This window comes from Cucumis melo, chromosome 11, assembly GCF_025177605.1.
Source record: "Cucumis melo cultivar AY chromosome 11, USDA_Cmelo_AY_1.0, whole genome shotgun sequence".
NCBI classification, from domain to species: Eukaryota; Viridiplantae; Streptophyta; class Magnoliopsida; order Cucurbitales; family Cucurbitaceae; genus Cucumis; species Cucumis melo.
The window spans coordinates 29,145,349-29,170,629 of record NC_066867.1 but is presented as its reverse complement, the minus strand read 5'-3'; the positions used below and the strand labels follow the sequence as shown (position 1 = coordinate 29,170,629).

Sequence of the window (25,281 nt, the reverse complement as noted above, 5' to 3'; positions counted from 1 at the left end):
TAACGGTTTTGGAAGAATGCGTAAAAAACAAAAGGTGGTAAAGAAAGTTGGAGAGTATGCAAAAGTTTTGATATGGTACAAAATATGGTGTTTCTAAAAATATGAAAACAAAGGGAAGGAGATGGGTTTCAAGTTGTCTTTAAATTGAAAAGTTAATACAAATAGAAAATATTATACAAAATAATATAAAGTTAGAATGTAAAATTTGGGCCCTATCACTGTGTCAATTATTTTTCCCCGTCGCCTTTACATCTAAGTATTTGAAATTCCTTTCACTTTTTCTTTTTTTTTAACAAATTAGTTTTTATAAACTTCAATTTCATATCTAAATTTATTGGTTTGATACATGCTTTACGTGGATGTTGTGAAGAACCAAGACTATTGGTTTTATTTAAAAAAAAAAAAAATAGTTAAGAATTTAACACTTTTTACTTAAAAAATAAAAATCATGATAGAAACTGAAAGATGAATTGTTTAAAATAACAATACTATTGGAAATTTTGTTTAAAAAGTTTTCTAAAACCCCAATTAAATCGTGAAAGAAAGAAAATACTATATTAGTTTTTAGATTTTGACTAAGAATTTACAAAAACAAACATAATTTTAAAAAACAGGAAGTAAAAACAAAAACTGAACAAAAATTTCATAAACCATCACAAAAGTAGAAGACTCCACTTTTATTCTGATGACATTAATGTTACATTTACACATGGAAAATGCCCCCTTCCACTAACATCATCTTTGTGATAAATACTTTTCATTCAGCCCAAAAAAAGGTATGAATGAAGAATTTCTAAATGACAAAGCCATCATTAATGACTGAGTTCCTTAGTATGATGGTAATACCAGAGCGGATGTAAAACCCTTCTGAAGACCTATCTGCCTCTTGAACCCCCTGCATTTCAATATCCCCGTAATAAGATCAAAATTCATATTAATTTCAAATCACGTTTCTACTTTGATATTATATTAAATTATCTTTTTCTAATAAAGATTCCTTATTAACTTAGAGGTCTCCGGTTCGAACCCAAGACTAAGAGTGAACTTAATACCAAAAACAGTTGTTGCCTCCTAGTTTAGGAGCCTTAGGGAAGGTTCAAGTGCATGACCCTCTGTGTATGGGGAAGTGCAGCAAAGCTCCAACTTCCATTTCTTTTTTAAAGGAAAAAAATAAACTATATTGAATTATCGTGGAATGGAAAAGTTTAACTTAGTGGTTTATGGACTACAGTAAATGTAAAATTTTTTTTTTGATACTTTAACACTTTCGTCACCTTGTTTTACAACAAAGGTAAGGTACAAAGAAAAAAGTATATGTTGATTACCACTAAGCTATTGCTCATGTTGGTATGCTCTCATTCAATTGTGGACTTGAAAATTTACTAGAAGCTAGACCAAGTGATGCTAACATTAATTGGAGATCAAACAACATTATACAAGTTCCGAAGGAAAAAACTCATTTTGATTCCATGTTCTATTACCCATCTAACTTAAAATAAAGCATTTTCAAGTACTAGAATTATCCTACTATTTAAAACTAAATTAATCATAAGAAGCTCAAATGTTTTTTCTGTGGTTCTTTCAGGCTGCAGGGTAAGAAGATTTTTTCACAATATATATCTATCTAGAGATAAAACAATGTTTTCATGCAAACTGGCTAACAGTATGTACCTCTGAATTAGCAATAACAACATTTTTCCCTATTCTGGCATTTTTGTCAATGATGCAGTCCCTGCTCATTGCGAATATGTAAAGTGGTTAACAAGAACAAGAGCATAGCAACCAGAAATAAATATAAAGGAGAGAGTTTGGACTGTGTTACTTGATTTTTGTATTCTCTCCGATTCCAATTGGCACTCTTCCCTCAGCTAGAAGTGCAGCGACTTCCCCTTCAGTTTCATAGAAGTCAGCTCCAAGCATTACTGTGTCCTGCCCCCACACACTCATATTTTAGTTCCTTTTTTTGCCAAATCAATGCACATTCATTGTCAACTAGTGAAAGATAGTGACATGAATACATAAAAAGGTTCATGAGATGGAATTGTATTTACTTCATAGTAAGAAATTGCAATTTTCAAAGTGAATGTTAGCTAGAAAAATATGTTTTTGCAATACAAATTGAAACATTCAGACTTCTTATAGAGTGGAAGTGAGAGTGAGATGTAGACAGACCTTGAGGTGTACATTAGCGTTTATGCGAGATCGAATACCAACGACGCTGTGATCTATGAAACTGTTAGTCAAGAAACATCCATGAGATATGATTGAATCAACAATCTGCACGGAAATTTGAAGACATGGACAGAAGTTAGTCAAGTTGAATGAAGTTTGAGAGACACGACCATACTTTCTTCATATTTGAAAGTAGAAAAAAATTCTAAATTCTAAATTACTAAGTACCATTTAGTTCGCAACTGCTAACCTTGCAATTGTCAATCTTCGTTGGTGGTAGATTTCTTCTTGAAGTGTAGATTGGCTTTGTTTCGTCATAGAAGCTAAATCTTGGTGGCTGAAAAATATAAATTAATTTTGCCTTATTTTAAGATTTTTTTTTTTTTTTTTTGTTATAGAAATTTGAATAACAATTCAAATATTTCTCTATGAAATGACAGATATGATAAGGAGATTGGAGAAAACGATCGTAAATTTCTAAAACAAAAGATTAAAACCAAGTTTGATACATTTTCAAATGGGGTCAATTGTTTGTTTTCCTTCATCTTCAGAAACTTGCTTGAATTCATTAACATGATTTCTTGGATAGCAAATTAATTTGGAAGGCATCCTTTTACTATTAGTACATACCTGCTCTGTCAGCGCAAGATTTGCCTCAAAGAAGGATCTGATAGTCCCTATGTCTTCCCAATAATCATTAAATAAATATGCCTGCAAAAAATGTATATTTACAACACACTTTAAGCAGAGCAATAATATAACGGCAGTACTTAACATCCAAACTACACATTCAACTTCTAAGTTTTAATGTTGAATACCCTAAAACGATGAAAATTAGAAAGCAAGCAACAACACATGTATGTTAAAATCTCACATCAGAAAAGATAATACACGGGTTATTCTTCTCATAACCAACTACTTTTGAGTTTAAACCTCATGCTTATCTAAAACATAACACAAGCCAAAGCATTGAAAAATCTCCAATAAGGCCTACCTTCATCAAGAATTCTCTTGCTGAGAAAGGGATTATCTCTGATCCAAAGTCATTCGCAGTTGGGAAACGCCATCTGACGCAAACAATTTCTGGCATTTAGAATCCCACATCCCATGTTTTAAATTAATATATAAACCAAAAAGCATGCTAGGTTAGTCATTCTTTATTCATGGTTGATACCTCAAAATGTTTAGAAGTATCTCCTTTTTGAAGATATAAACTCCCATGGAAGCTATGTATGGCTTTCTCAATGCCTCATCCTTCGACAGTCCTAAAACTGTTGTGTCCACTTCCTATATATTATGTTAATAACAATTTACCATATATTTTAGTTTCTGAACTAGTAAAAAGCTCAGTCATACTGTTGTACACTACTGTTTTTCTTATGTTTTTACCATCGGCTTAAGGTCTTTCCCTCTAGGCTTTTCACTGAATGAAATAACCCTTCCGCTATTGTCGATCTTCATTAGCCCAAAATCCGATGCTCGACTTCATTGTAAAAAAGATATAAGACATACACACGTTGTAAAAATGAACGATGATTAAATAATTGATCATAGTATTATATATTACAATTGAAGATCAAGGTACCAACCTGAATGTAAAGAACTAATGTGATTCCAGCATACCTGTCATCTATTGGGACACAAGAAAGAGTGATGTCTGCACCACTCTGCCGATGATTCTGTCGATGATTGGGACAAAAATTCAATATTCAAGAAAAGATCTTGGGAAAAAAACATTGAACTCAAACTAATTTCTTTTCTTACTTGAACAAAGTCCATGTAGTCCATTCGATACAAGTGATCCCCAGAAAGAATCAACACATCTTCAATATCCTTGCTTCTTGCATCCTGCAGTAAAATGAACCGACTCTTTCAGATATTGTAATTCTTTTCTTCCTCCATTGATGAACCGCATCAAATGTTATAATCAATACTTATACCCATAAAACAATATCTCTTATCCAAACGGCCTCTAAAAGCTACATTTTTAAGTCCTTAAATCCATCCTCGAGGAAAGTTTATAGATCACACTTGAAAAATGTTCAATAGCAATAATCTTTTAGTTATATTAAAACTAAATTTTGAAAAACTTTCCACTTCAATTCAACTTTGAAATTTATAAAAATTATTTTAGTTGAACATATATGACTTTCAGTTCATGTACGAAATTAAATTTTTGTAGACATGCTTCATCTTATTTTAAAAGAGTAATGTAACAATATATTTAATAATATAAATATTTTTTTAATTTTCTTTCTCATAAATGTTTCTAAAAATACTCGTCCACGTCAACATTTCATCAATATTTTGATATCTTCATCCCTTGCTAAAAAGTCCGATTTAATTGTTTTTTTTTTTTTTTTGGTTAAATGAAGACAAGATTGTGGTATACATGAATGGATATAACCGACAAATTTTAATTAACGCTCGTTTACATGTGTTTTATTGTTATTTAAAATGTTTTAAACTAACACCCAAATTTTAAAATGGTTTCCAAATTATCTTAACTCTTACGTGACTTTAAGTTCGATAGAGTTAAATACAAAACAACGGGTGTTGGAGAAATTAATGGAACAACAATAACTTAAAAAAAAAAAAAAAAGAAGAAAGGGAAAAAAAATTCAAACCGTTACCCATCTACTCCTTTTAAGTTTGAAGTTTTATTTTATATTTAGGTTTAAGTTTCAAAATTTTATAATTTCATCTTTTTAGATTTTATTTTTGTTTCAGTTAGTTTAAAGTTTTTAGATTTTCGAACTCCAATTTTTCATTAAATGTTTATTGTTATTATTAATCTTACTATCTATTAGTTAACTTAAATTTATAATAAATAGAAACTTTAAATTTAGTTTTAACAACTATAAAAAATATAGTGAAATTTACTTATTTATAATTTTTGTTCTTTTAAATTAATCAATAGATACCAACAATAAAAAAAATATTTAATGAAAAATTTGATATTAAAATAAAGATCTTTGACATTTAGAACTAAATTTAAACTATATTAAAAACTTAACAATAAGATGTTCAACCTTTTAAATGATAGGCTAATTTTTTTAAATATAGCAAAATTTTATAATTTTCCTCGATTCAACTCATTTTTAAACCTTTCTAGTAGGTATATCACCGTGATTACAATAATTTTTTTAACATTTAAAAAAAAAATGTGAAAAGTCGCATTTATGATCTACTCACTAAACATCTCAATTTTAAATTATTAACTAGTTAACCATTTAATGCCAAACTAGAAAAGAAACCGCAATTGTTCATTGAAAAAGACAATCGTCAGCTTCCAGGCTTCAAGTCAAATCATGGGAAAGTTCTCCACACTATTCCAAGTGATCCTTATTATTTCTATTGGACATGTTAATGGCGATATCTGTAATCAAAACATTGAGGAATATGAGCTGAAGAAAGGAAACTTTTCTGTGAAATTCACCAACTACGGTGCCTCTATTATCTCCATTGTTGTTCCAGACAAATATGGAAATCTAGATGATATCGTTCTTGGATTTGACACAACACAGTATTATGTTCAACGAAGAGGCAACTTCGGCGCCATTGTTGGACGAGTTGCCAACAGAATAAGCAATGCTCAATTCACCCTAAATGGAACCCTATACAGATTAGAACCAAACGATGGGAACAACACCATTCACGGTGGCTCTAGAGGCTTCAGCCATGTCATTTGGGAAGTAAACACAAACAATACAAAAGATCCTAATCCTCAGATTCATTTTACTTACAGAAGTTTCAATGGTGAAGAAGGATTTCCTGGAGATTTAATCGCTACAGTTAGTTACTATCTTCTCCCAGAAACACAATTAGCTGTTGAAATGAAAGCTATTGCTCTGAATCAACCAACTCCTGTGAACCTAGCACAACATGCCTATTGGAACCTAGGTGGACACAACAGTGAAGATATTCTCTCTCACCAGATCCAAATTTTTGGATCCCGAATCACTCCTGTTGATACACATATGATTCCTACAGGTGAAATCGTGCCGGTTCAAGGAACGCCGTATGATTTTCTGACACCCAAAATCATCGGTGATAATATGAAGAAATTACCAAATGGGTTTGATATTTACTACGTGTTAGATGGATTGAAGGGGGCAGAAAAGAGGAAAGCTGCTACTCTACGAGAGAGGAAGTCCGGACGAGTACTGGAATTGTGGACTAACGCCGATGGATTGCAGTTTTACACAGGTAATTGGCTTAGGAATTTGACTGGAAAAGGAGGCGTTGTATATGAAGCTCATGCGGGGCTTTGTATGGAGACTCAAGGATTTCCTGATGCGGTCAACCATCCTAATTTCCCTTCACATATTGTGACGATAGAAAACCCATATGAACATTCTATGTTGTTTAAGTTTTCAACTGAGTAACTTAACAAAGATGATGATAAAATTGATAATGCTCTGGTTTTGATGAATCTAATCTAATGATTGTTTCTTTCAAATTTACCCTAAGTTTATGCATTGTTAATTTAAGCGATTTAACGAAGAAAGTGATTTCTGATATCTAAATACCTCAAAAAGCCAATGGAACTGTCGTACGGCATCGGCGGTCCCCTGAAACCACTGCTTCCCGGCTTCTCCTGGAGTTTGAGTGGCTGCTAGAACCTGCAGCGAGATGATGAGAATCTCGTCGAAATCTTTCATCTCTCCATTTGAAAATCCAAAACGACGAACCGACATGAAGAATGAAGAAATTACCTCAACGAAACCATCTCCTAAGGTGACCCCGCTACCGAAATTGTAAGCGCGAGCGAGATGCCTATTGAGCGATGCGGAATTGAACTGTGTAAGAATGTAAACCTTGTTGATTCCACTGTTTATGCAATTGCTCATCGGCACATCAATCAGCCTGTAAGCTCCACCGATCGGAACCTGCAATTTATGTAAAACTGAAGGTTCAAACAAATCCGATAAGAACAGAGATTTATAAAGAGGCAATAATCCAATAATCACCGCCGGTTTTGCTCTCTGTTTAGTGAGCGGGAACAAACGAGTACCCGCTCCACCTCCAAGTATAACCGCCACCACCGTTCTCGAGTCACGTTTTTCCATATTCAATCCTCTCAACTATATACGACATTGAACCACATCGTTAAATGAACATATTGTTGAACAAAACTTGAAAGCATTATTGCATTAGCTAATTTAGCTCCACCTTGGATTCAGCTGCTATATTGGCAATAAGAGAAGAGACACAAAGTTTCCGTTTGAGATTTGGAACGCAATTAATATTTTGTTTCGTATTTTGCAATTTGAGCTTCTTCCCCATGAATTCTCCATTACAGAACCTCACCTGTGGCATGTTGGAGTTGGTGATTTTCTGCAATGCCATTGCAGTGTGCAAGTGGGCAGCGGCAGAGGCTACCATTGGTTTGGTAGAATGTTCGATCAATGAAGAAGAAGAAGAAGAAGAAGAAGAAGAAGAAGAAGATTGAGAATGAAAGTGTTTTAATTTGATTGGATATATAGATAGCAATGGAGGTTTTGTATTTTGTTTGGATATGTTGAGTGATATGCATGCGTACAAAAAGATTTAGGTTTCAACTTTATCCAAATTGATGAATTTCATCCACCAATTTTCAATTTTCAAGAAATCTCAACGTTTCTCTTCCATCTCTACTATTTTCATGCACCTTTGTTAAGTTTGTGGAACATTACTATTATAATGTTGTTTTCACGTTAATCTTTGTAACTTTATTTTATTTATGGAAACATTTAAAATGTATAATCAAAATTTGACGTGTGAAACGTTGAACGTTGACCTTATAATCTTTTTCTTATTTGGTTCCATAGTATATAGTACATCTACGCATTCATCCTTTTTGTCTTACCTTAAAAACGTAAGAGAGGTTTGAAAATTCAAATATGTAAATATTTAAATATAGACGTGTAGGATTACAAGGACAAAATACTAATTGTGTCCCAAAAATATTTTAATAAACTATAATCGAACATGGTCGGATGGTTTGTGTATGCACACTTACACATCCAAATATTATGCATTTTAAAAAATGAAATTATGTAAAACAAACAAATTTTGTAGCAAGTTTGGCTTGAAATCAATCGAAAAACCTTGTCTATTTTTTTACATTTTGTTCCCTCTATTTTCTTTATTATAAAAGTGACATTTCTTGTGGAATTAGTGGTGTGAATGACCATGTCAATAGAGCAGAAGCTTGAACTTAAACTACTAAAGCTCGTGCAATTATAGATTTCTACCCTTACAATTGACAATTCTATAGAAGATAATCAACCAAGGGAATAAGTACACAAGTGAAATGTAGATTATGGACACCTCCCCCAGGGAGCAAGGTAGGGGTCAACCAAAGTTTCGGGGAAAGCACTTATTTTAATTCCCAATGGATTAATGGTGAGTTAAGGACGAAGTCAAACTAAAATTAATATCTCAAAAATAATAATGCTTCGATTTGAAATTTTAATGTTAGAACCTAGAGGACAAACATCTATCATACATACAGTAAATAATGTTATGCGCTTCATAATTATGTATCTAAATGCCAAGAATATCACTAAGCAAACACCATTCGTTATTTCAATTCTTGTAACTATTTTATACACAAATTGGAGGCATCAAATATAAGAAAGGTCAGATTTCAATGTTTCTGCTCAATACAAAATGTTCATATTTGCTTCTCCTTCAATGGACAATTGAAAAATATATAAATTTGTTGAAGCTGGAACAAATAAAATACAACTCTGATGGGTTGTATGCAACAGTGATGATTGAGATAAGACTCGATAAAACTATAACACACTCACTCCTCAACCTTCCTCCCCAAACTCTTTTGTAAACCTTTCATGAATTTCCAGATCAGATTTACTCACCGTAGGCCTTTGTCTAGCCAAGACCTTGTCAAAATCTGTTCTTGTAATTGGTGGAGGAAGAATCTGCACCGAAATAACCAAACGTTTAGCGAGATAAAGAATGGAATTCCACCTATCAACCAGTGACTTTGTCAAATTATTATTATAAAGCATTCCCTGATCGAATAATAGATCTTCTTCAACATGTACGGGTACATATATACGCACGTATAAAAACTTCATTTTTGGACAATGCATTGGACAATGCATAAAATGCCTTTTTTTCTCTAAAAGAAAATATGATATCATACAAAAGCAGCTCAATAATCCTATAGAATAAAGATGAATAGATTCCTATCAAGACGAGAAAAATTTTAATCATAGAATTATGAGAATTATCAGTCATGAGACTCATCACCATTGAGCTATCAACAAAGTGGCATCAAACCGAACACAATGCAAGAAGTGTTAAAATATATTAGTATGTGTATATTATCACATCAGCAAGCTTGTCACTTTGTGAAAGTTGCAAGTAACTAAATTTTAATCTAAACATTCATCTAGGATGTTAAGATGTGATGTACCTTTGAGGCAAGTCCTTTGGCTGCCAACTCTTGCATGCTAATTTGGACAGCGCCTTGTTGCTTTGGTCCACAAGGTACCCACATACCATCAGGAGTCTTAATGAAGAACATAGCATCTTGAGTTTTACGTACAGGTTCGAAGAGCACATCCTTCACCTGCAAATTAAAGGGACCCATGAGCTACCTTCCGACTAATCTCTGATATAAATTCAAGCCACCAATGAAAGATTTCAGTTCATCGTTGTCCAACAAATATTACACACTTACACAAACTGAAATATCTGAACCCGAGAAACCATCTGTCCTGCGTGCTAAGTTTTCAAAATCTGCTTCTGTTAAATTATGTGGTGTATCCCCCAGATGCACCTATTTAAATACATCTAGGATAATTAGCAAAGTTCATGGAGACGACAGCAAAAAAAAAAACTTGCTTTTATTGGAGAAAATAAAATAGAATTCTCAGAACTTTGAACATATGCTGTCTGGCTTTCAAATCAGGTAGAGGAATGTATATTCGCTTGTCGAATCGTCGACGAATGGCCTGTAAACCACACTTATCAGTCAGATATGCATTAAACTTCTGTAATCCTTTACATGATATGGAAAAAGACAATTTCCTCTTCACCTGATCCAAAGCATATGGAGTATTTGTTGCAGCAAGAACAAGAACCTTTTGATCATTGTGTCCTACACCCTATTAATGCAAGAGATATATATAGTTCAGCTTTCAAGTAAAAATAGTAACAAGGTAGAGATAATATTCACAGATCTAGTTTGAAACCCAAATCAGTTTTCTGTTTCTCTGAAATAAAATTAAATAAAAACAAACTTGGATTTGGATAACTATTTTTATGATTCTGTTTTCTTTTTTTCTTTTTTTTTTTTTCCCTTGTTCACTTTGCTCTCGGGGATGAACTATTTTTTAAATAGGTAAAGTTGTTCCTTCTTATGGAATTACACACTCGTGATGATTCCAATAGAACAGATACCATTCTAAAAAAATAGTTCAAAAACAAACTTCTAATGAATCCAATCAAGGTATCATTAAACTTGATTGTTTGAGGGAAAAGAAAAAACGTGATACATAAACAAAAAAATCTCTCTCCAGACGTCCAAATATTTTACATCTTCTTTCCCTAATTTATTCATGAAATGAATTATAAATCTTCTCCAAAATAAAATAACACAGACAATAAATTTTTGCTGAGTTAGTAACACATGAGTAGATTATTTAATTGCAATTAGAAATTGAACTACATTTTCATTGAGCAAGTTTCATCGTGCATCAAAATTCATCAAACAAATTATTCAATACAAAGATGGTACGCAAGCAAACAGAAAAAACAAACGGCGTAACATGTGGAACAGATGTTCAAGGGTTGGTAACAAAGAGAAAATGCCAATGAGTTACAGACCCTCAGCCTCAGGGTTTCCCATCCAGGTCCACGTCAATGCCCAATGCCCAACTACCAAATTTTAGAATGTGAACAAGGTACAGAACCCAATACACATATCAAAGTTGAAAAACTTTGGATACTGACAAGCTATGAAACAAGCCAGATATTCTAAAGCTTTATTTAAGCAGTTAAAGCCCAGATAGAAGGGTAGAATCGTAGGAACAAGTAATTAGACGGTATCACAAAACCCTATAGATACAATTTAAGTCAACTTTCAACAGGCTAAAAAACACTTGGATGTAGGTCAGCAGGAAGGAGATATTTTCTGAAAATGAGCATTCTCAAGACAATGAAATGAGCAAAAGGACGCAAAAATAATAATAATCAACATCCCTTCTTTAGTACACAAAATACTCACGCTGTTACACTACAAACAAACAATACCTGCATTTGCACAAGAAGTTCAGTCTTAATGCGTCTTGAAGCTTCACTTTCATTACCTTCACCTCGTTGACCACACAATGAATCTATTTCATCAATAAAGATGATAGACGGAGCACTATCACGAGCCATTTGAAAAAGATTTGAAACTAGCTTCTCACTTTCACCCATCCATTTCGAGACAAGGTCCGAAGAAGAAATGCTACCAGCAGATAATAGAGAAAAGAAAATACTCAATTTAAAGCAAGAGGTAGGAAACAGCAAATAGCTGAGTTTAATGATAATTTTCATTCAAATAACCGCCAAAAGTATCCAAATAGAATGTGGTGTGTCTATGCCCCGTAATTGAATAGAATGGGAATGAAAGCAAAGAAAATGGATAACCAAAAGTTGTTTTTGTATCTGTCCCTTATTTTTTTACGACCAGAAGTTGGAAATATTTTGCAAGTCATTTTTGTTTTTGCATTCCCCACTCTATAAGCACTTGAGGCTATTCAATGAATTCAAACTGTCTATAGCCACAAAAGGCATTTGAACTTATTTCAATGAAGTAAATTATTAAAAAGATAGCTAACTGTATTCCTTAAATTTTTTCAAAGCCTAGAACTGTAATAAGTTCAAGAAGCAAGTAAAAAGTGGAAGATCACAATTTGAATCTAGACAATTCTTATTTTAATGTCTAAGAGGCCACACCCAGAAAAGATTCAATAGCATTTGTTGTCTTTTGCTTATGCAGAGCAAAAGAAAGGGTAGGTTGCACTTGTACCACTTAAAACGTGACACAAATGCATCTTCTGAATTAAAATTGCTACTTTGCCAAACCTTTTATAAATTATATTAAACTTCCGGCTTCAGTACTTACCTTTACCTTCAATCATATGTTCCTCTTAAGTTTCCTGCCAAACAAATAGATGGTCCAATCTAACCATCTAAAACTCTTAAGAGTAATCAACAAATATCTCCATTATTGTTCTTCTATAGAATCAAGATTTAAAGCCCACCAATTCAAGAATTAAAAAATGAACAAAATAGAACAAAATAATTGCAATAACTACAACAAATTACACTATACCAACAAAATGGATGAAGGCCTAGGAAACCTCCCATCTTACTTCAAGCAACAGGCCATCTTACTTCGAATCATTAATTCTTGAGACATGGTTAAATAAAACATTTAGAAAATGAAATTCCCTACAGCCATATCTGCTAATAATTCCTAATATCCTCAACTCTAATGCATGAAAAATATTTATTTAATTAGAGACACCACTTTAAAATGATATTGTTCATACTTGCTGCAATTTTCATAAGAACAAAGAAAGCAACACAGAGTTCACAAATGTTGTTGATGACATATAAAAAAGTCGCATGAGAACTTGAGGGTTGTAAGTTGCTCACACAGCCACGTTAAAAGATAATATCTAGGAAAGTTAGAAATATATGACTACCATAAAAATCACACAAGACAAGTTCATATACTCAAACCTCAGAGGATCATTACCTGAAAAATGTCGAGTCAGCCTCTGTCGCAACAGCCTTTGCCAAGTATGATTTTCCAGTTCCAGGAGGCCCATATAACAAGAAAGCTCGCCATGGTCGCCTCTTACCTAAGTAAAGGTCAACAATTATCTTCGATATGATTTTATTTATAAGTAAGCACCATTATAATTAAACTAGAAGATAATTGTAATCATTATACATCTAATGATCTAATCAAACTCAAACGTGAAGTGAAAAAAATCTCAGCTCAAAGAGGGAACACGACTATACTGACATGAGACAACAAAGATCAATACGGCAGTAGATCGAAAGAAGCAAAATGAAACTAACCAGTAAAGAACTGAGGGAACTTAACGGGTAATATGACAGCCTCTTGCAATGCCTGCTTGGCGCTCTCCAATCCAGCAACATCGTTCCACTTAACATCCGGCTTCTCCCTTATGATCGCGGAATTAAGACCAGCCCGTAACTTAGCCTGTTCTGGATCCTCTCCATCTCCTCCTTCTCCATCCTTAGGTTTCGTCTTGGGCTTAGTTGCAACAGCTGCATCACCATTGGAAGCCGGACCAGGACCGCCATCATCCAAAACAGCACGTATTTCCTCAGCCCGGCGCAAATACTCGGTGAATTTCTGGGTAATAGCTTCCTTGATCTTGGGATTTTTCTCATACTTCAAATGAGTTTTGAAGTACTCCAAGGCGTTCATATACAGCGGAAAGGCTTTTGCGTAATTGCCAGCATTATCTTCATGTACCGCCTGCTTCACGTATTCAATAGCTTGCTCCTTGAAATTGCTATACATCTCTTGAATAACTCCAACCAAATTTCATAGATAGACTAAAGCGAACGACGGACCGATCCAAAAACCAAAAAAAAAAAGAAAAAAACCCTAGAACATCGATCTTTGACTATCTCAAATCATGCGAACAATCGAAAATTTAGATTTCTTCAAGTGATGATTTCCTAGGAAATATATAACGTTAACCCGTAGCTTGAAACCCACTCGATTATGGAGGAGGATTTCAAATCAAAAGTAGATTTGAAATCAATTTTTGAGTATGGAATAAATAGAGACAATAGGATTTGAAAATGAAAATTATAAGAAAAATTGTTTTGATCAAAAGGAAATTTCCGATGTTACCCCTTCCGTGGCGGTGAGTGGGTGGCGGAGGGAGGAGAAAGAAAGCTGGGTGGTTGACGATGTGGAGGAGCTGGACGTCGATAGGAGACGGCTTAGATAGAGAATAATAGAAAGATAGAAGGGTGTGGGAAAGAAGAAAGCCTCGGCCACGGGCCCAGGGTTCACTTCTTTATTTTCTCTTTCTCTCTCTCTCTTATTATAATAAAATATTTAGGGAAAATTAACTTTTCTTTCCCAAATTTTTCATTTCCTCACATTTCAATTAATAAATGAATTGTTAACAAAAATTCAAAACATAGTCTTTCCTTTTCTTTTTAGTTTTTCTTTTCTTTTCCATTACCGATCAAAAATATAATTTTAAATACATTCCTTTCAAATATTTCTTATTCAAAATCAAAATAATTAATTTAAAATTGCTTTTTTAATTTTTTTATCCAAATAAAATTAGGTGAAATTTTGGGATAATAGCAAATAAAACATTCAAAACTAATAAAATATATAACAACAATTTAAAAAATATTGTAAATATAGCATCATAAGAATATGTTTTGCTATATTTGCAATTTTTTAAAAATATTTTTATATACTTAATTATTATTCCTAAAATTGCTACTTATAGTAATTATCCTCGAATTTTCAATTCTATCTACTCGATTTAAAAATAGAAGCACGAAAATATAATCTAATCAATTAATCAACATGTAAACATGTGGTGTAACGAATTTATGTGTTCAATTTCAGTTTGGAAAATATAACAACTTTTAATTAGCCTCAAATTCAATTATTCATATCTCTGTTGTTAATTTGTTAAATGATGTGTCAATTTGTGATTGGTAATTATTGTTTTAACAAACATGTCTAGAGACATCAAAGAGAATTTTGATGCTTCTACATATGAGGATTTATCAAAGTTGGAGTTTTTGACAAACATAGTTTCTACGCAAATGTTCGAAGATCAAATCGATCTCAATATATGAATCTATGATCTTTTGGTTGTTGATGTATACACAAACTAATTAAACTATGCATACATTAGTAATAGGTTATCAACTTTAAAGTGTCGAACAAGTGTCCAAAGTTTCGGTTTTTTATCCTTCTTAATACAATCAACATTCTAAAGAATACAAAAATTGAGTGTTCAACAATCAACCTCAATGTACAAAAACACCTTTAATGCATATATGAACCGAATATATTAGACACAACTAAAAAAGTTTAGAGATTATGTTATTTCAAGTTAACCATATGTAACGAACCCGAGTTTAGTTTGCCTCTGTTAAATTTCCATCTTAAAAACTTCAAACAAATAACCCAAAGTATTTTGAAAGATATAATTAAGAAAGAGGAAACTCCAACTAACATGGGCTAAATCATCGACAAGAGCACAAAACATTACACCTCCAAAACGTTTATCACTATGTTAAAGAAGATTTAAAAGAAAAATGATATTTAATGTGCCAAATTTACATGACTGATTTACATTAAGTGACTAGAAAGCATCATTAATCATTTCAAATTTCTGTGCTGCACACAAATTGGTGACATTAAATTTGAGGAAGGCCAGACTCCAATATTTGCTGCTTAGTACAAAATACCTTTAATGGAAGAATGAAAGATAAATACAAACATTATTCATCAGTTGGTGAGGAAATTACAACCAACTCTTCAACCTTTTTCCCCAAACTCTTTCGTAAACCTTTCGTGAACCTCGACATCGGATTTACTAACTGTAGCTGTTTGTCTAGCCAAAACCTTGTCGAAGTCAGTCCTTGAAATTGTGTTAGGAAGGATCTGTAACCAAATAAGTGAACATATATTTAGCAAAACAAACCACAACAGGAAAAACAATTCATATTATTTCATTGTAGAACGATGCATAATATCATATGAAAGTACCTTTGAGGCAAATCCTTTTGCTGTTAGCTCTTTCATCGTAATCTCGACAGCACCTGGTTGCTTAGATCCACAGGTTTCCCACATGCCATCAGAAGTCTTATGGAAGAAAACTGCATCTCGAGTGTTACGAACACATTGGGAGAGCACATCCTTCACCTGCCAATTCAAGCGGTGCATGAACTATCTATGGACTAAAAGGAATAACAACACACCAATAATAAGAGTTCAATCCATACAAATAATATTGTACACTTACACAAACTGAAATATCTGAGCCTGAAAAACCTTCTGTTCTAAGTGTCAAGCTTTCAAAATCTCCTTCTGTCAAATTATTTGGAGTATCGCCTAAATGCACCTATTTAAACAGACACATTAGCAGAGGTAATTTCTTACCCCCGAGGGACAAAAAGGAACTATGTATAGATGAAGAAAAATATCGCTTTCAGTACTTTGAATATATGTTGCCTTGCATTCGAATCGGGAAGAGGGATGTATATCCGTTTGTCAAATTGTCGACGAATGGCCTGAAAACACTACTTATAGATCAAACATGCATTGTGTTACCTTAATCCTTAACATAATATGGAAGTATACAGATTTTCTCTTGACCTGATCCAAAGCATAGGGTGTATTTGTTGTAGCAAGAACAAGAACCTTATTATCGTTGTGTCCCACACCCTACAAATGCAAGAGATATATAGTTTTGAAACATTATTTCCTGAAAAGGCATTTTCCGTAAATAAGCATTTGCTAAGACAATGGAAAGAGGCACAAGAAAAATAAGGTAAGATGGTAATAAATCCCTCGCTCTTTACTGTATAAATATTGTTGCTCCACAAACAATAATATACCTGCATTTGCACAAGAAGTTCTGTCTTGATACGTCTAAAAGCTTCATTTTCGTTACCTTCCCCTCCTCGACTGCACAAGGAATCTATTTCATCGATTAGGATGATGGATGGAGCGCTATCACAAGCCATTTGGAACAGTTTTGAAAGCACTATCACTAGCTTTTCAGTTTCTCCCATCCATTTTGAGACAAGATCTGAACAAGAAATACTTCCAACACAAAATAAAATACTTCAACTTAAAGCAGGGAATAATGAACCAAAAAGTAACCAAGATTAATAGTTAATAAAAATACTTTAAAATATCCACCAGAGATGTCCAAATATATGGCTATAACAGTGAGATAGGGATTAAGCTGTGCTTCAATGGCGGACACATCAAGAGCCATGGAGGAATTTGCAATCATGTTTTGTGTTTTTTGTATCATTAGGTGGAGCCATGAAAAGAATGGTCAAATTTGGGAAAGAACTTTGACGCATACTCTCCGATACCATATGACAAATAACATCAGCAATTAAGAGAAGAGTTTAAACACTTTCATTAAACTCACACATTTACAATGTTAATTAACAACAAATAACAGTCGCAATACCAAAGACAAGGAAATCCAATTCATGGGTTCATGCAACCATTACCTGAAAAATGTTGAATCAGCTTCTGTAGCAATGGCCTTCGCCAAGTATGACTTTCCAGTTCCAGGAGGCCCATACAACAGGAAAGCTCTACTTGGTACCCTTTTGCCTAAACAAAGTCAGATGATTGTCTATCACAATATTTTATTAAGCTCATTGACAATAAGATTATGATTCCAAATGAGAAAATTCCATGACATTACAGACAAAGGAGCTACACAAACAGAACAGCCAAGCATTTTCCTCCAATGGAGTAATCCAACATTAATTGCAATCTTGAAGTAAAATGGAATAACTAACCGGTAAAGAACTGTGGGAACTTCAATGGTAATATTGCAGCCTGTTGTAATGCCTGTTTGGCGCTCTCCAATCCAGCGACATCAATCCACTTGACATCTGGCTTCTTCTTTATGATCACGTAATGAAGATCGGTTAGCATCTTAGCATGCTCTGGATCCACCCCATATCCACTAGAACTTGTTCCAGGAAGACCGCCATCGCCAAAGAGAGCACTAATCTCTTCGGCACGACACAAATACTGGTTGAATTTTAGTGTAATGGCTTCCTTGATCTCGGGATTCTTCTCATACTTCAAAACAGTTTTGAAGTTCTCCAAGGCTTCCATATATAAGGGGAAGGCCTTGGCATAATTGCCAGCATTATCTTCCTGTACTGCTTCCTTCACCATCTTTGTAGCTTGATCCTTGGAATAATTAAATGAATCTGTTTCAACCAAATTTGAGCAATTTGATATACTGACTTTAATATATATAATCAAAATAAGGTTTTATAGTTATTTTATAACTTTTTTCATATAATATTTTCTTTTCTCTCACCAAAACTTCCTTCCATGTTTTATCCCTCTAGTCTTTTCTTTTTACACCGGTGTGACACAACATTTTCTTTCTTGTACTTTGCCTCAAACAACCTGCGAAATTCTTTCTTTTCCATCTAACTATGGGTGCAAGAGAAAATCAACGATGCCTAAAAATTCTACCAAACTGACCAAAACCCTCATCGATTCGGTTTCGACGTGGTGTAGTCAATCTGACTAACTTTGGTGTAGAGTATACATGACTTGACCATAGCCAACTTCAGGTTCCTTGTTGAAGCCATTGATAATTGACTGAGCTGATCGATTATAGTTGAGTTGCTTATTGTATTACTAACGTCTTCAACCCGACCCATTAGCTTAGTCATGGTTTTTTAAACACCAAGATCAACAAAATACAAAGAGCAAGAGCCATAAAAGGAAACAAAAATCACAGGAAGGTTTCGTGATTCTAACAAAATGTTGAAGAACTTTTCCTTTTTAAAAAAAGTTGGTCAAAATTTACTTCTCTCAAATATTTGTAGGTCTTTTGTACAAATTTCAACCCAAAATTTACACCTTTTTCAACGGTAGGTTTTCAAATATTCAATTTTGCTGTTTTAGTTTGTTTCAAAACAAACTTTCACTCAAAACTAAAATGGTTTGATAGGATTCAATTTAAACCATTTCAAATTAAAGCAATTCTTTAAAAGTCATTTTGAATGTAGTTGAATTTATATACCAATTCTAAGTTGCACTAATATTGTTTCGAAAGTTGGAAAATGGGAACTAACGAGGGGAAAATTCCTTGTATTTGGAATCCACCGTCTTCTCACTGCTTATGGCGGCGGTGACGGAGGAATTAAGGTGAGGTGCGGCATCACCACCGTGATCAAGCAGAGCCCTAATCTCCTCGGCACGGCGCAAATAGAGAGTGAACTTCTGGCTGATTGATTCCTTCACATTTGGATCCTTCTCATATTTCAAAGCAGCTTTCAAATACTCCAAAGCATTCATATACAACGGGAACGCCTTCCCGTAATTTCCAACATTTTCTTCTTCTACTGCCTGCTTCGCGTACTCTAAACCTTGATCTCTGAAATTACTATACATCGAACTTCTTCTTCGATCAATGTCCAATTCCAATAATTGTTCAACAATTCTCGTTCAATAATACCTCTCCTTGAACCCCCCCCCCCCCCCTTTTTTTTTTCTAAATTTGCGTTGACATTCTTTCTCTGTCTCCATCAACATCACAATTTGCTTCCAATTCTGGGTTTTATTTTCTTTAATCCATAGCGGCCATTGTTGCTCTCAAATGTAAGTCCGTCAACGCCCGTCATTAATTGTTTAATCGTTTTGAATAGCTCCAATTTGATTGTCAATGTTGTATGTGCTCTTCTTTCACAATTGTTTTTCTTTAGCAAACAAACTATAACAAGTTTCTAGATTTTCCATGAAATTTCAATCCATTCTTTTCTAGAGGATAGTTTGTAGCACAAACACAAACTTCTTTAACTTATATTAAACAATTAAGTTTGAACTACGTAGCTCAATTCAATACTCCAAATCTGTTCTTAATGGCAGAATTATAGATAAAAAAAAAAAAAAAAATTAACGTATACGTTTCCCAATTATCCTCGGGTAGAAATTTATTAAAGAAGTATAGTGTTTGCACAAACAAACACCACCAGTGGGTCAACATAAATTTATAACATTCCCTTTTCATAATTATTTGAGTTATTTTACTGCCCAAAAACGTTGACTTTGAATGAATCAAATTTCATCCCTTAAAGATGTAAAAGTCTTTGCAATAACCCTCACAAAAATGCTTCCATTACCTTCTTTAAACTAGAGTTGTTAGCTAGTAAATAAATGTCATTATTTTAGAACTCTTTATTTGCCAAATAAAAAATTAGCAAATACTTCTTCAAATCCTTTTTTTCTTACCATTCTTAAAAACTTTAAAATTAATTTATCTCATTTATCACCTAATAAAATATAAAAACAAAACTAAATTTTACTGTTTTTACTTTTAATATTTTCTTCAGAAGAAAAAAAAGAGAGAGGGTTTATTAAAAACAATAATGAAAAACAAACTTTTTTATGATTATATTTTAATATTGGTAATGAAATTTAGTAAAAAGTTGAAAACAAAATTAAAGAGGAAATAAAAGGGAAGAGGAATTGAGGGAATAGCGAATTGTAGATGATTTGGAGGGCCACTGGCCATCCAACAAACAGCCGTGTTTTTGTTTCTCACGCGTAGTTTTCAATACGCTCATTAAACCAACCAAACGCGTATTCAAACACATCGAATCGCCTTTTGTTTGGTTGCAAAGAAAAGTTACAACATTATTATTATTATTATTATTATTATTATTATTATTATTATTTCTTATAAAAAGAAAATTTAAAGTAAATTCAAAGAAAAGAAACAGTAAAATTAAATTATAATAACCAATAGCAAATTGAATTCAATTAACACGCGAGATTTAAAAACAAAATTAAATACGAAAGAAAGAACGAAAGAACGAAAGAGAAGAGCAAAGGCAAAAAAGGAAATTGTCTGGAACTTTCTTCCAGACCCAAAAGGAATCTCCAAAGGAACTCACGACCGCCCCTTTTCCCTCTTGTCGGTTCTTCTTATTTTCTTCCTTTATAATTCTAACGGAGATTCCTTCTTCTTTTCTTCCTTCAAATCTATATCGCTTCTTCAATTTCATCCTAATTCTATTTCTATTCACTTTCTCCCCCCATTCAATCAATCACAACACAGGTAATATAATTACTCTCTCACTCTTTTTTCCGTTTATTTTCTTTTTCTTAATTTCTTCCATGTCCATATCTTGTCCTTCCTGTTTCTGATCTCTTTGTTTTTATATTTTATTTTAGGGGTATTATAATTGTTTTGATCAATCCATGGCTGAAGAACATAGATGCCAAGCGCCGAAGCTTTGTGCGAACAACTGCGGATTTTTTGGCAGTCCCGCGACAAGAGATCTCTGTTCAAAATGTTACCGAGATCTGCAGTTAAAGCAACAGCAATCCTCCTCCGCTAAACTCGCCTTAAACCAAACCCTGGCGGCATCATCATCATCATCATCATCATCATCATCATCATCCTCGTTGTTGTTAAATCTGAAACCGGAAGCGAAGGAACAACGCGTGGAGGAGGAGGTGAGGACGGAAGTGGTTCGGACGGAAGCGGCGGAGGCAAGACAGCAACAGCAGCAGCAGCAGTCAAGCCGATGTATGACGTGCAGGCGGCGCGTGGGGTTGACGGGGTTCAAGTGCCGGTGTGGGATGGTGTATTGTGGGAGTCACCGGTACCCGGAACAACACGGGTGTGAATTTGACTTCAAGCAGATGGGGAAGGATCAGATCGCGAAGGCGAATCCGGTGGTGAAAGGGGAGAAACTGCAGAAGATTTGAGGGAAGGGAAGGGGTAAAATTGTCTATTTTTCTTCTTCTTCCTCCTCCTCCTCCTCCTCCTCCTCCTCCTTTGGTATATGTCTCTTTCGTGTGGTGTGGTCGAAAAATATTGGTGGTTGGTTGGTTGGTTGTATAAAATTAATATTGAAATAATATGAGTCTATACATTCCAATTTCTATAGCTACATAATGAATGCCTTTTCTTCTTTGATTCATAGATTCATTCATTCTCATCCACACGAAAAATAATAAATAAATAAATGAAACCAACAATGTTAATTGATGAGATCAAGACCGTTCAATTCCATTGTCTCCAATCAAATATTACATAATATATTGCGCTATATAAAAGACTATTTCAACATTATTCCATTTCACCCATCAAACCAGATTAAATGGGCTGTTTGACTATGAGGATTGGAGAGGTTCCTAATATCATGATAATACTTCCTAATCCTAGTATAAACCACTCATAAATCTTTATCCTCTAATTATAATTAGATATGAGTGTATGTTAGATGTGTGTTATTGTTATTATTTTTAATTAAATATTCACTTTAACTCTTACAAAACCAACAAACATAAATTTGAAGAACAAAAAAAATAAAAACGAATACTTGTTAAACAGATCCTTAATTAATCATTAAATGATTTCTTAATGGGAATTTCATAGTTATATATATGTTAAATGTAAACTTGTAAAAAAGAATATCAACGAGGAACGCACTCTACCATACCGACACTCTACTAAAACGTGAATAAAAGTGATGGTATTGATAGTTGCAAATGGTATCTTTGAGAGACACTGAATTAAAAGCTTGGAAAGGGAAACCCTTAATTTGGGACCTAAGTAATGTACATGAGCGGCTTATTTACACTATATATTTAATATTTAATTTTCCTATAGGTTTACCATATACTATTTTTCAAAAATAAATTCTACATATAATTTTCCAAATTTGAACATTCGTTACATCCTAATATAATTTTCCAAATCTAAACATTCCTTACATCCTAACTAAAGATATATATTCGTTAAAGCATAACAAATCTTAGCCATTTTTTAAATATTGTTCTCCTTCCATCTTTTTATCATCTCCTTCCTTCTTCGATTTTTTTTCATCTTTCTTCCTTTTCTCTTTCTTTTTCAGGTTGTTTAGATTTAATATATTTCTTTCTATTTTCTAGTCTTTCATTGTTTCTTTTCCTTGCGCCTGTCTTCCTTCTTTCATTTGTCAGTCTTTCTTTCTTTTCTTGAATTTTTTTTTTACCCAAATCTAAACTATGTGTAGTCAAATCTAGATAATCATGAAAAAATCGTGTAAACAAATTAAACGATAAAATTGAAAAAAACAAATCTAAACGATTATGTAAAATTTAAACAATTGTGTACCATATACCAAATATATTAATGTCCGTTACCAAATATATGACGCGCATTGTTGATTGAGCATTTTTTTTCCATGACGAGCATTTTTTTTATTTACCATGGCGGGTTTGTGGGTTTTTTCCGTTTTTAAAATTGTTCTATGACATATAAATATTTTGCTCATTTGTTATATTTTTTAAAGGATCCATAAGAAAAGGTATTTTTATATTCAAATGTTATTAAACTTATGAAAACTTCAACTTAGTTTCAATGTTTTGTGCCTCCCTTTGTGAGACAATAATACCATGCAGCAAATCTCCTTTTAATTTGCAAATTGTGATTACTCATGATAATGTTAATAGGTTAGATATTTCATTAGATTTAAGTAGATGATATTTTCATTAACCATGAAAAAAAAAATTAAAAACAAAAAAATTGTCATGGTCCACTATTTTCCCTCTATAATCTAGAATCGTATACTAAAAACGAACCTCCAATTCGATGATGATAGTTTGTTTTGACCATTAAACGAAGCATGATTCATGATATAATCACGACAATACATTTGATATATTTTATATTATTATAATTAAACACTCAACGACAACTCTTTTAAAAAAATTGAAAAATCAGACGCTTCTAAATTAAAACTATTGTTTTTTTCTTTGATATTATTAGGTTCCATCCTTGTATTCTATAAGATTTCTTACGTATCTAGAATATAATAATAATAATAATAATGAAAAAAAGTCTTCCACGAATGAACCACGATGGTGTGTTCGACCATTACACTAAAAGTAAAACTAAAAGAGCATGATTCATGATATAATCACTATGATACACATTTAATTATCTTTTTAACTATATATACATATGTTCTCTTAAATTATTTTATATGAAACAAATATATATAGTTATGTGAAAATTGGATCTTAATTATGACTTGATTTGATAGATTATTAAATCATATTGCTTTAGTGCTAAATAAACCTTCCCCAACTTTTCTCTACTCAAAATGATGACTGCCTTATAGGGAAAAAGTACTTTGAATTAAAACTAAATTATTGGCCTTTGCCTTTTCCCCCCCACCACATCATATCATATATTAACTTCAATAATAAATACATGCTGACTTTTTGCAAAAATACTTTTAAGACATTTTAAGAAACTTAGCCTAAAGTTCTTTAAGCATGTATATAGTTTTTTTCATTACAAGATACTAAGGTAAGATGTGTATATGTATATATATTTGTCATTTTCATGATATTGATAGAAATGTAAGATTGGACATTTGAATTTCCCATACAGAAAAATACGGCCAATTTTTTTTTTGTTTCGAATTTAGCTTTGACACCGTCTTTTAACTTAATCAAATTAAAAACAACACTACCGCCATCTTTAATATAAGTCATTCTAATTAGTGTAAATTATGTGTTAATAAATAAAGTCTCACTTGGTAACTATTTCAAAATTTGACTTTATTTTCTAGTTTGTTGGTAAAATGTAAATAATAAATGAAGAGAAATTGAAGGTTAAAATAGTGTTTATAGACTTAATTTTAAAGAACAAAGTGGTTACCATATGGAATTCAAGAGATTGTTTGTTTGAAACCTCGTAATATTCTATTGAAAAATAACAAAAACTATAGATTTTGCCTATGAACCTTTTGTTAGAAAAAAAAAAAGGAAAGAGAAGAAAAGAAAAACTAGTAGAAATAAACCTTCTAAATGCTCATTATCAGATTAATCTTATCAGTTTAATACCTACACATATTAATATCCATTAGACACAAGTTGCCAAACTGAGCATACCACTATGGCGCAGTTAATTTTGTGAAGTTCAATTCAAAACAATTTGTTTGATATAAAAATCTTTTGTCCCAAAACTTTTACTCCAATGTACTTTAATATTAAAACAATTTAATCTACAATACTCCACAACTTATCATTAAAATTTGATCAAATAAATTGGAAAGCAAGATTCTAATTTTAGATAAGCTATAAAGATACCGAATATAGAAATTAACTTTAAATTTTAATTCTATTCTCTAAGACAAAACGAAATTGCTACAAATCTCAAACATAAAGCCTAATATAGTTAGTTATGAGACAAATAAGCCAAACATAAAATTCCTCTCTAGAGTGTAATCTTTAATTTCCATCTTTCATTCTACAAAGTAATCTATTACTAGTTTAGTATAATTTAAATT

The 25,281-nt window shown here is 32.8% G+C and overlaps 4 protein-coding genes across 5 annotated transcripts; 1 reads left to right on the top strand and 3 right to left on the bottom strand.

Moving 5' to 3' along the window:
- Positions 1-618: 618 nt before the first annotated feature.
- On the bottom strand, positions 619-7,652 carry LOC103497941 (glucose-1-phosphate adenylyltransferase large subunit 1, chloroplastic-like). 2 transcript variants are annotated; one of them, XM_051091828.1, is made up of 15 exons: positions 7,486-7,652; positions 7,146-7,259; positions 6,891-7,064; positions 6,705-6,797; positions 3,937-4,020; positions 3,796-3,851; positions 3,562-3,655; positions 3,347-3,459; positions 3,167-3,239; positions 2,803-2,883; positions 2,423-2,509; positions 2,173-2,277; positions 1,823-1,929; positions 1,672-1,732; positions 619-895 (listed from the first exon to the last, which is right to left on the bottom strand). In XM_051091828.1, exons 1-15 carry the CDS (start codon positions 7,558-7,560, stop codon positions 794-796), a joined length of 1,419 nt encoding a protein of 472 aa, XP_050947785.1. In that variant the 5' UTR covers positions 7,561-7,652; the 3' UTR covers positions 619-793. The 2 variants fall into 2 exon arrangements, with proteins under 2 accessions (XP_050947785.1, XP_008458581.2); XM_008460359.3 differs by having other exon boundaries at positions 7,348-7,651.
- Positions 7,653-8,740: 1,088 nt separating this feature from the next.
- Positions 8,741-14,311, bottom strand: LOC103497940 (protein SUPPRESSOR OF K(+) TRANSPORT GROWTH DEFECT 1). The gene is made up of 8 exons (XM_008460358.3): positions 13,270-14,311; positions 12,941-13,046; positions 11,443-11,641; positions 10,227-10,295; positions 10,068-10,142; positions 9,869-9,967; positions 9,602-9,757; positions 8,741-9,101 (listed from the first exon to the last, which is right to left on the bottom strand). The coding sequence occupies exons 1-8, from the start codon at positions 13,739-13,741 to the stop codon at positions 8,976-8,978; spliced, it is 1,302 nt and encodes a 433-aa protein (XP_008458580.2). The 5' UTR covers positions 13,742-14,311; the 3' UTR covers positions 8,741-8,975.
- Positions 14,312-15,555: 1,244 nt separating this feature from the next.
- LOC103497939 (protein SUPPRESSOR OF K(+) TRANSPORT GROWTH DEFECT 1-like) lies at positions 15,556-19,667 on the bottom strand. The gene is made up of 9 exons (XM_008460356.3): positions 19,063-19,667; positions 17,758-18,180; positions 17,461-17,566; positions 16,828-17,035; positions 16,586-16,654; positions 16,426-16,500; positions 16,233-16,331; positions 15,977-16,132; positions 15,556-15,871 (listed from the first exon to the last, which is right to left on the bottom strand). The coding sequence occupies exons 1-9, from the start codon at positions 19,379-19,381 to the stop codon at positions 15,746-15,748; spliced, it is 1,581 nt and encodes a 526-aa protein (XP_008458578.2). The 5' UTR covers positions 19,382-19,667; the 3' UTR covers positions 15,556-15,745.
- Positions 19,668-20,769: 1,102 nt separating this feature from the next.
- On the top strand, positions 20,770-21,880 carry LOC103497937 (zinc finger A20 and AN1 domain-containing stress-associated protein 3). The gene is made up of 2 exons (XM_008460355.2): positions 20,770-21,047; positions 21,164-21,880. Exon 2 carries the CDS (start codon positions 21,191-21,193, stop codon positions 21,701-21,703), a length of 513 nt encoding a protein of 170 aa, XP_008458577.2. The 5' UTR covers positions 20,770-21,047; positions 21,164-21,190; the 3' UTR covers positions 21,704-21,880.
- Positions 21,881-25,281: the final 3,401 nt, after the last annotated feature.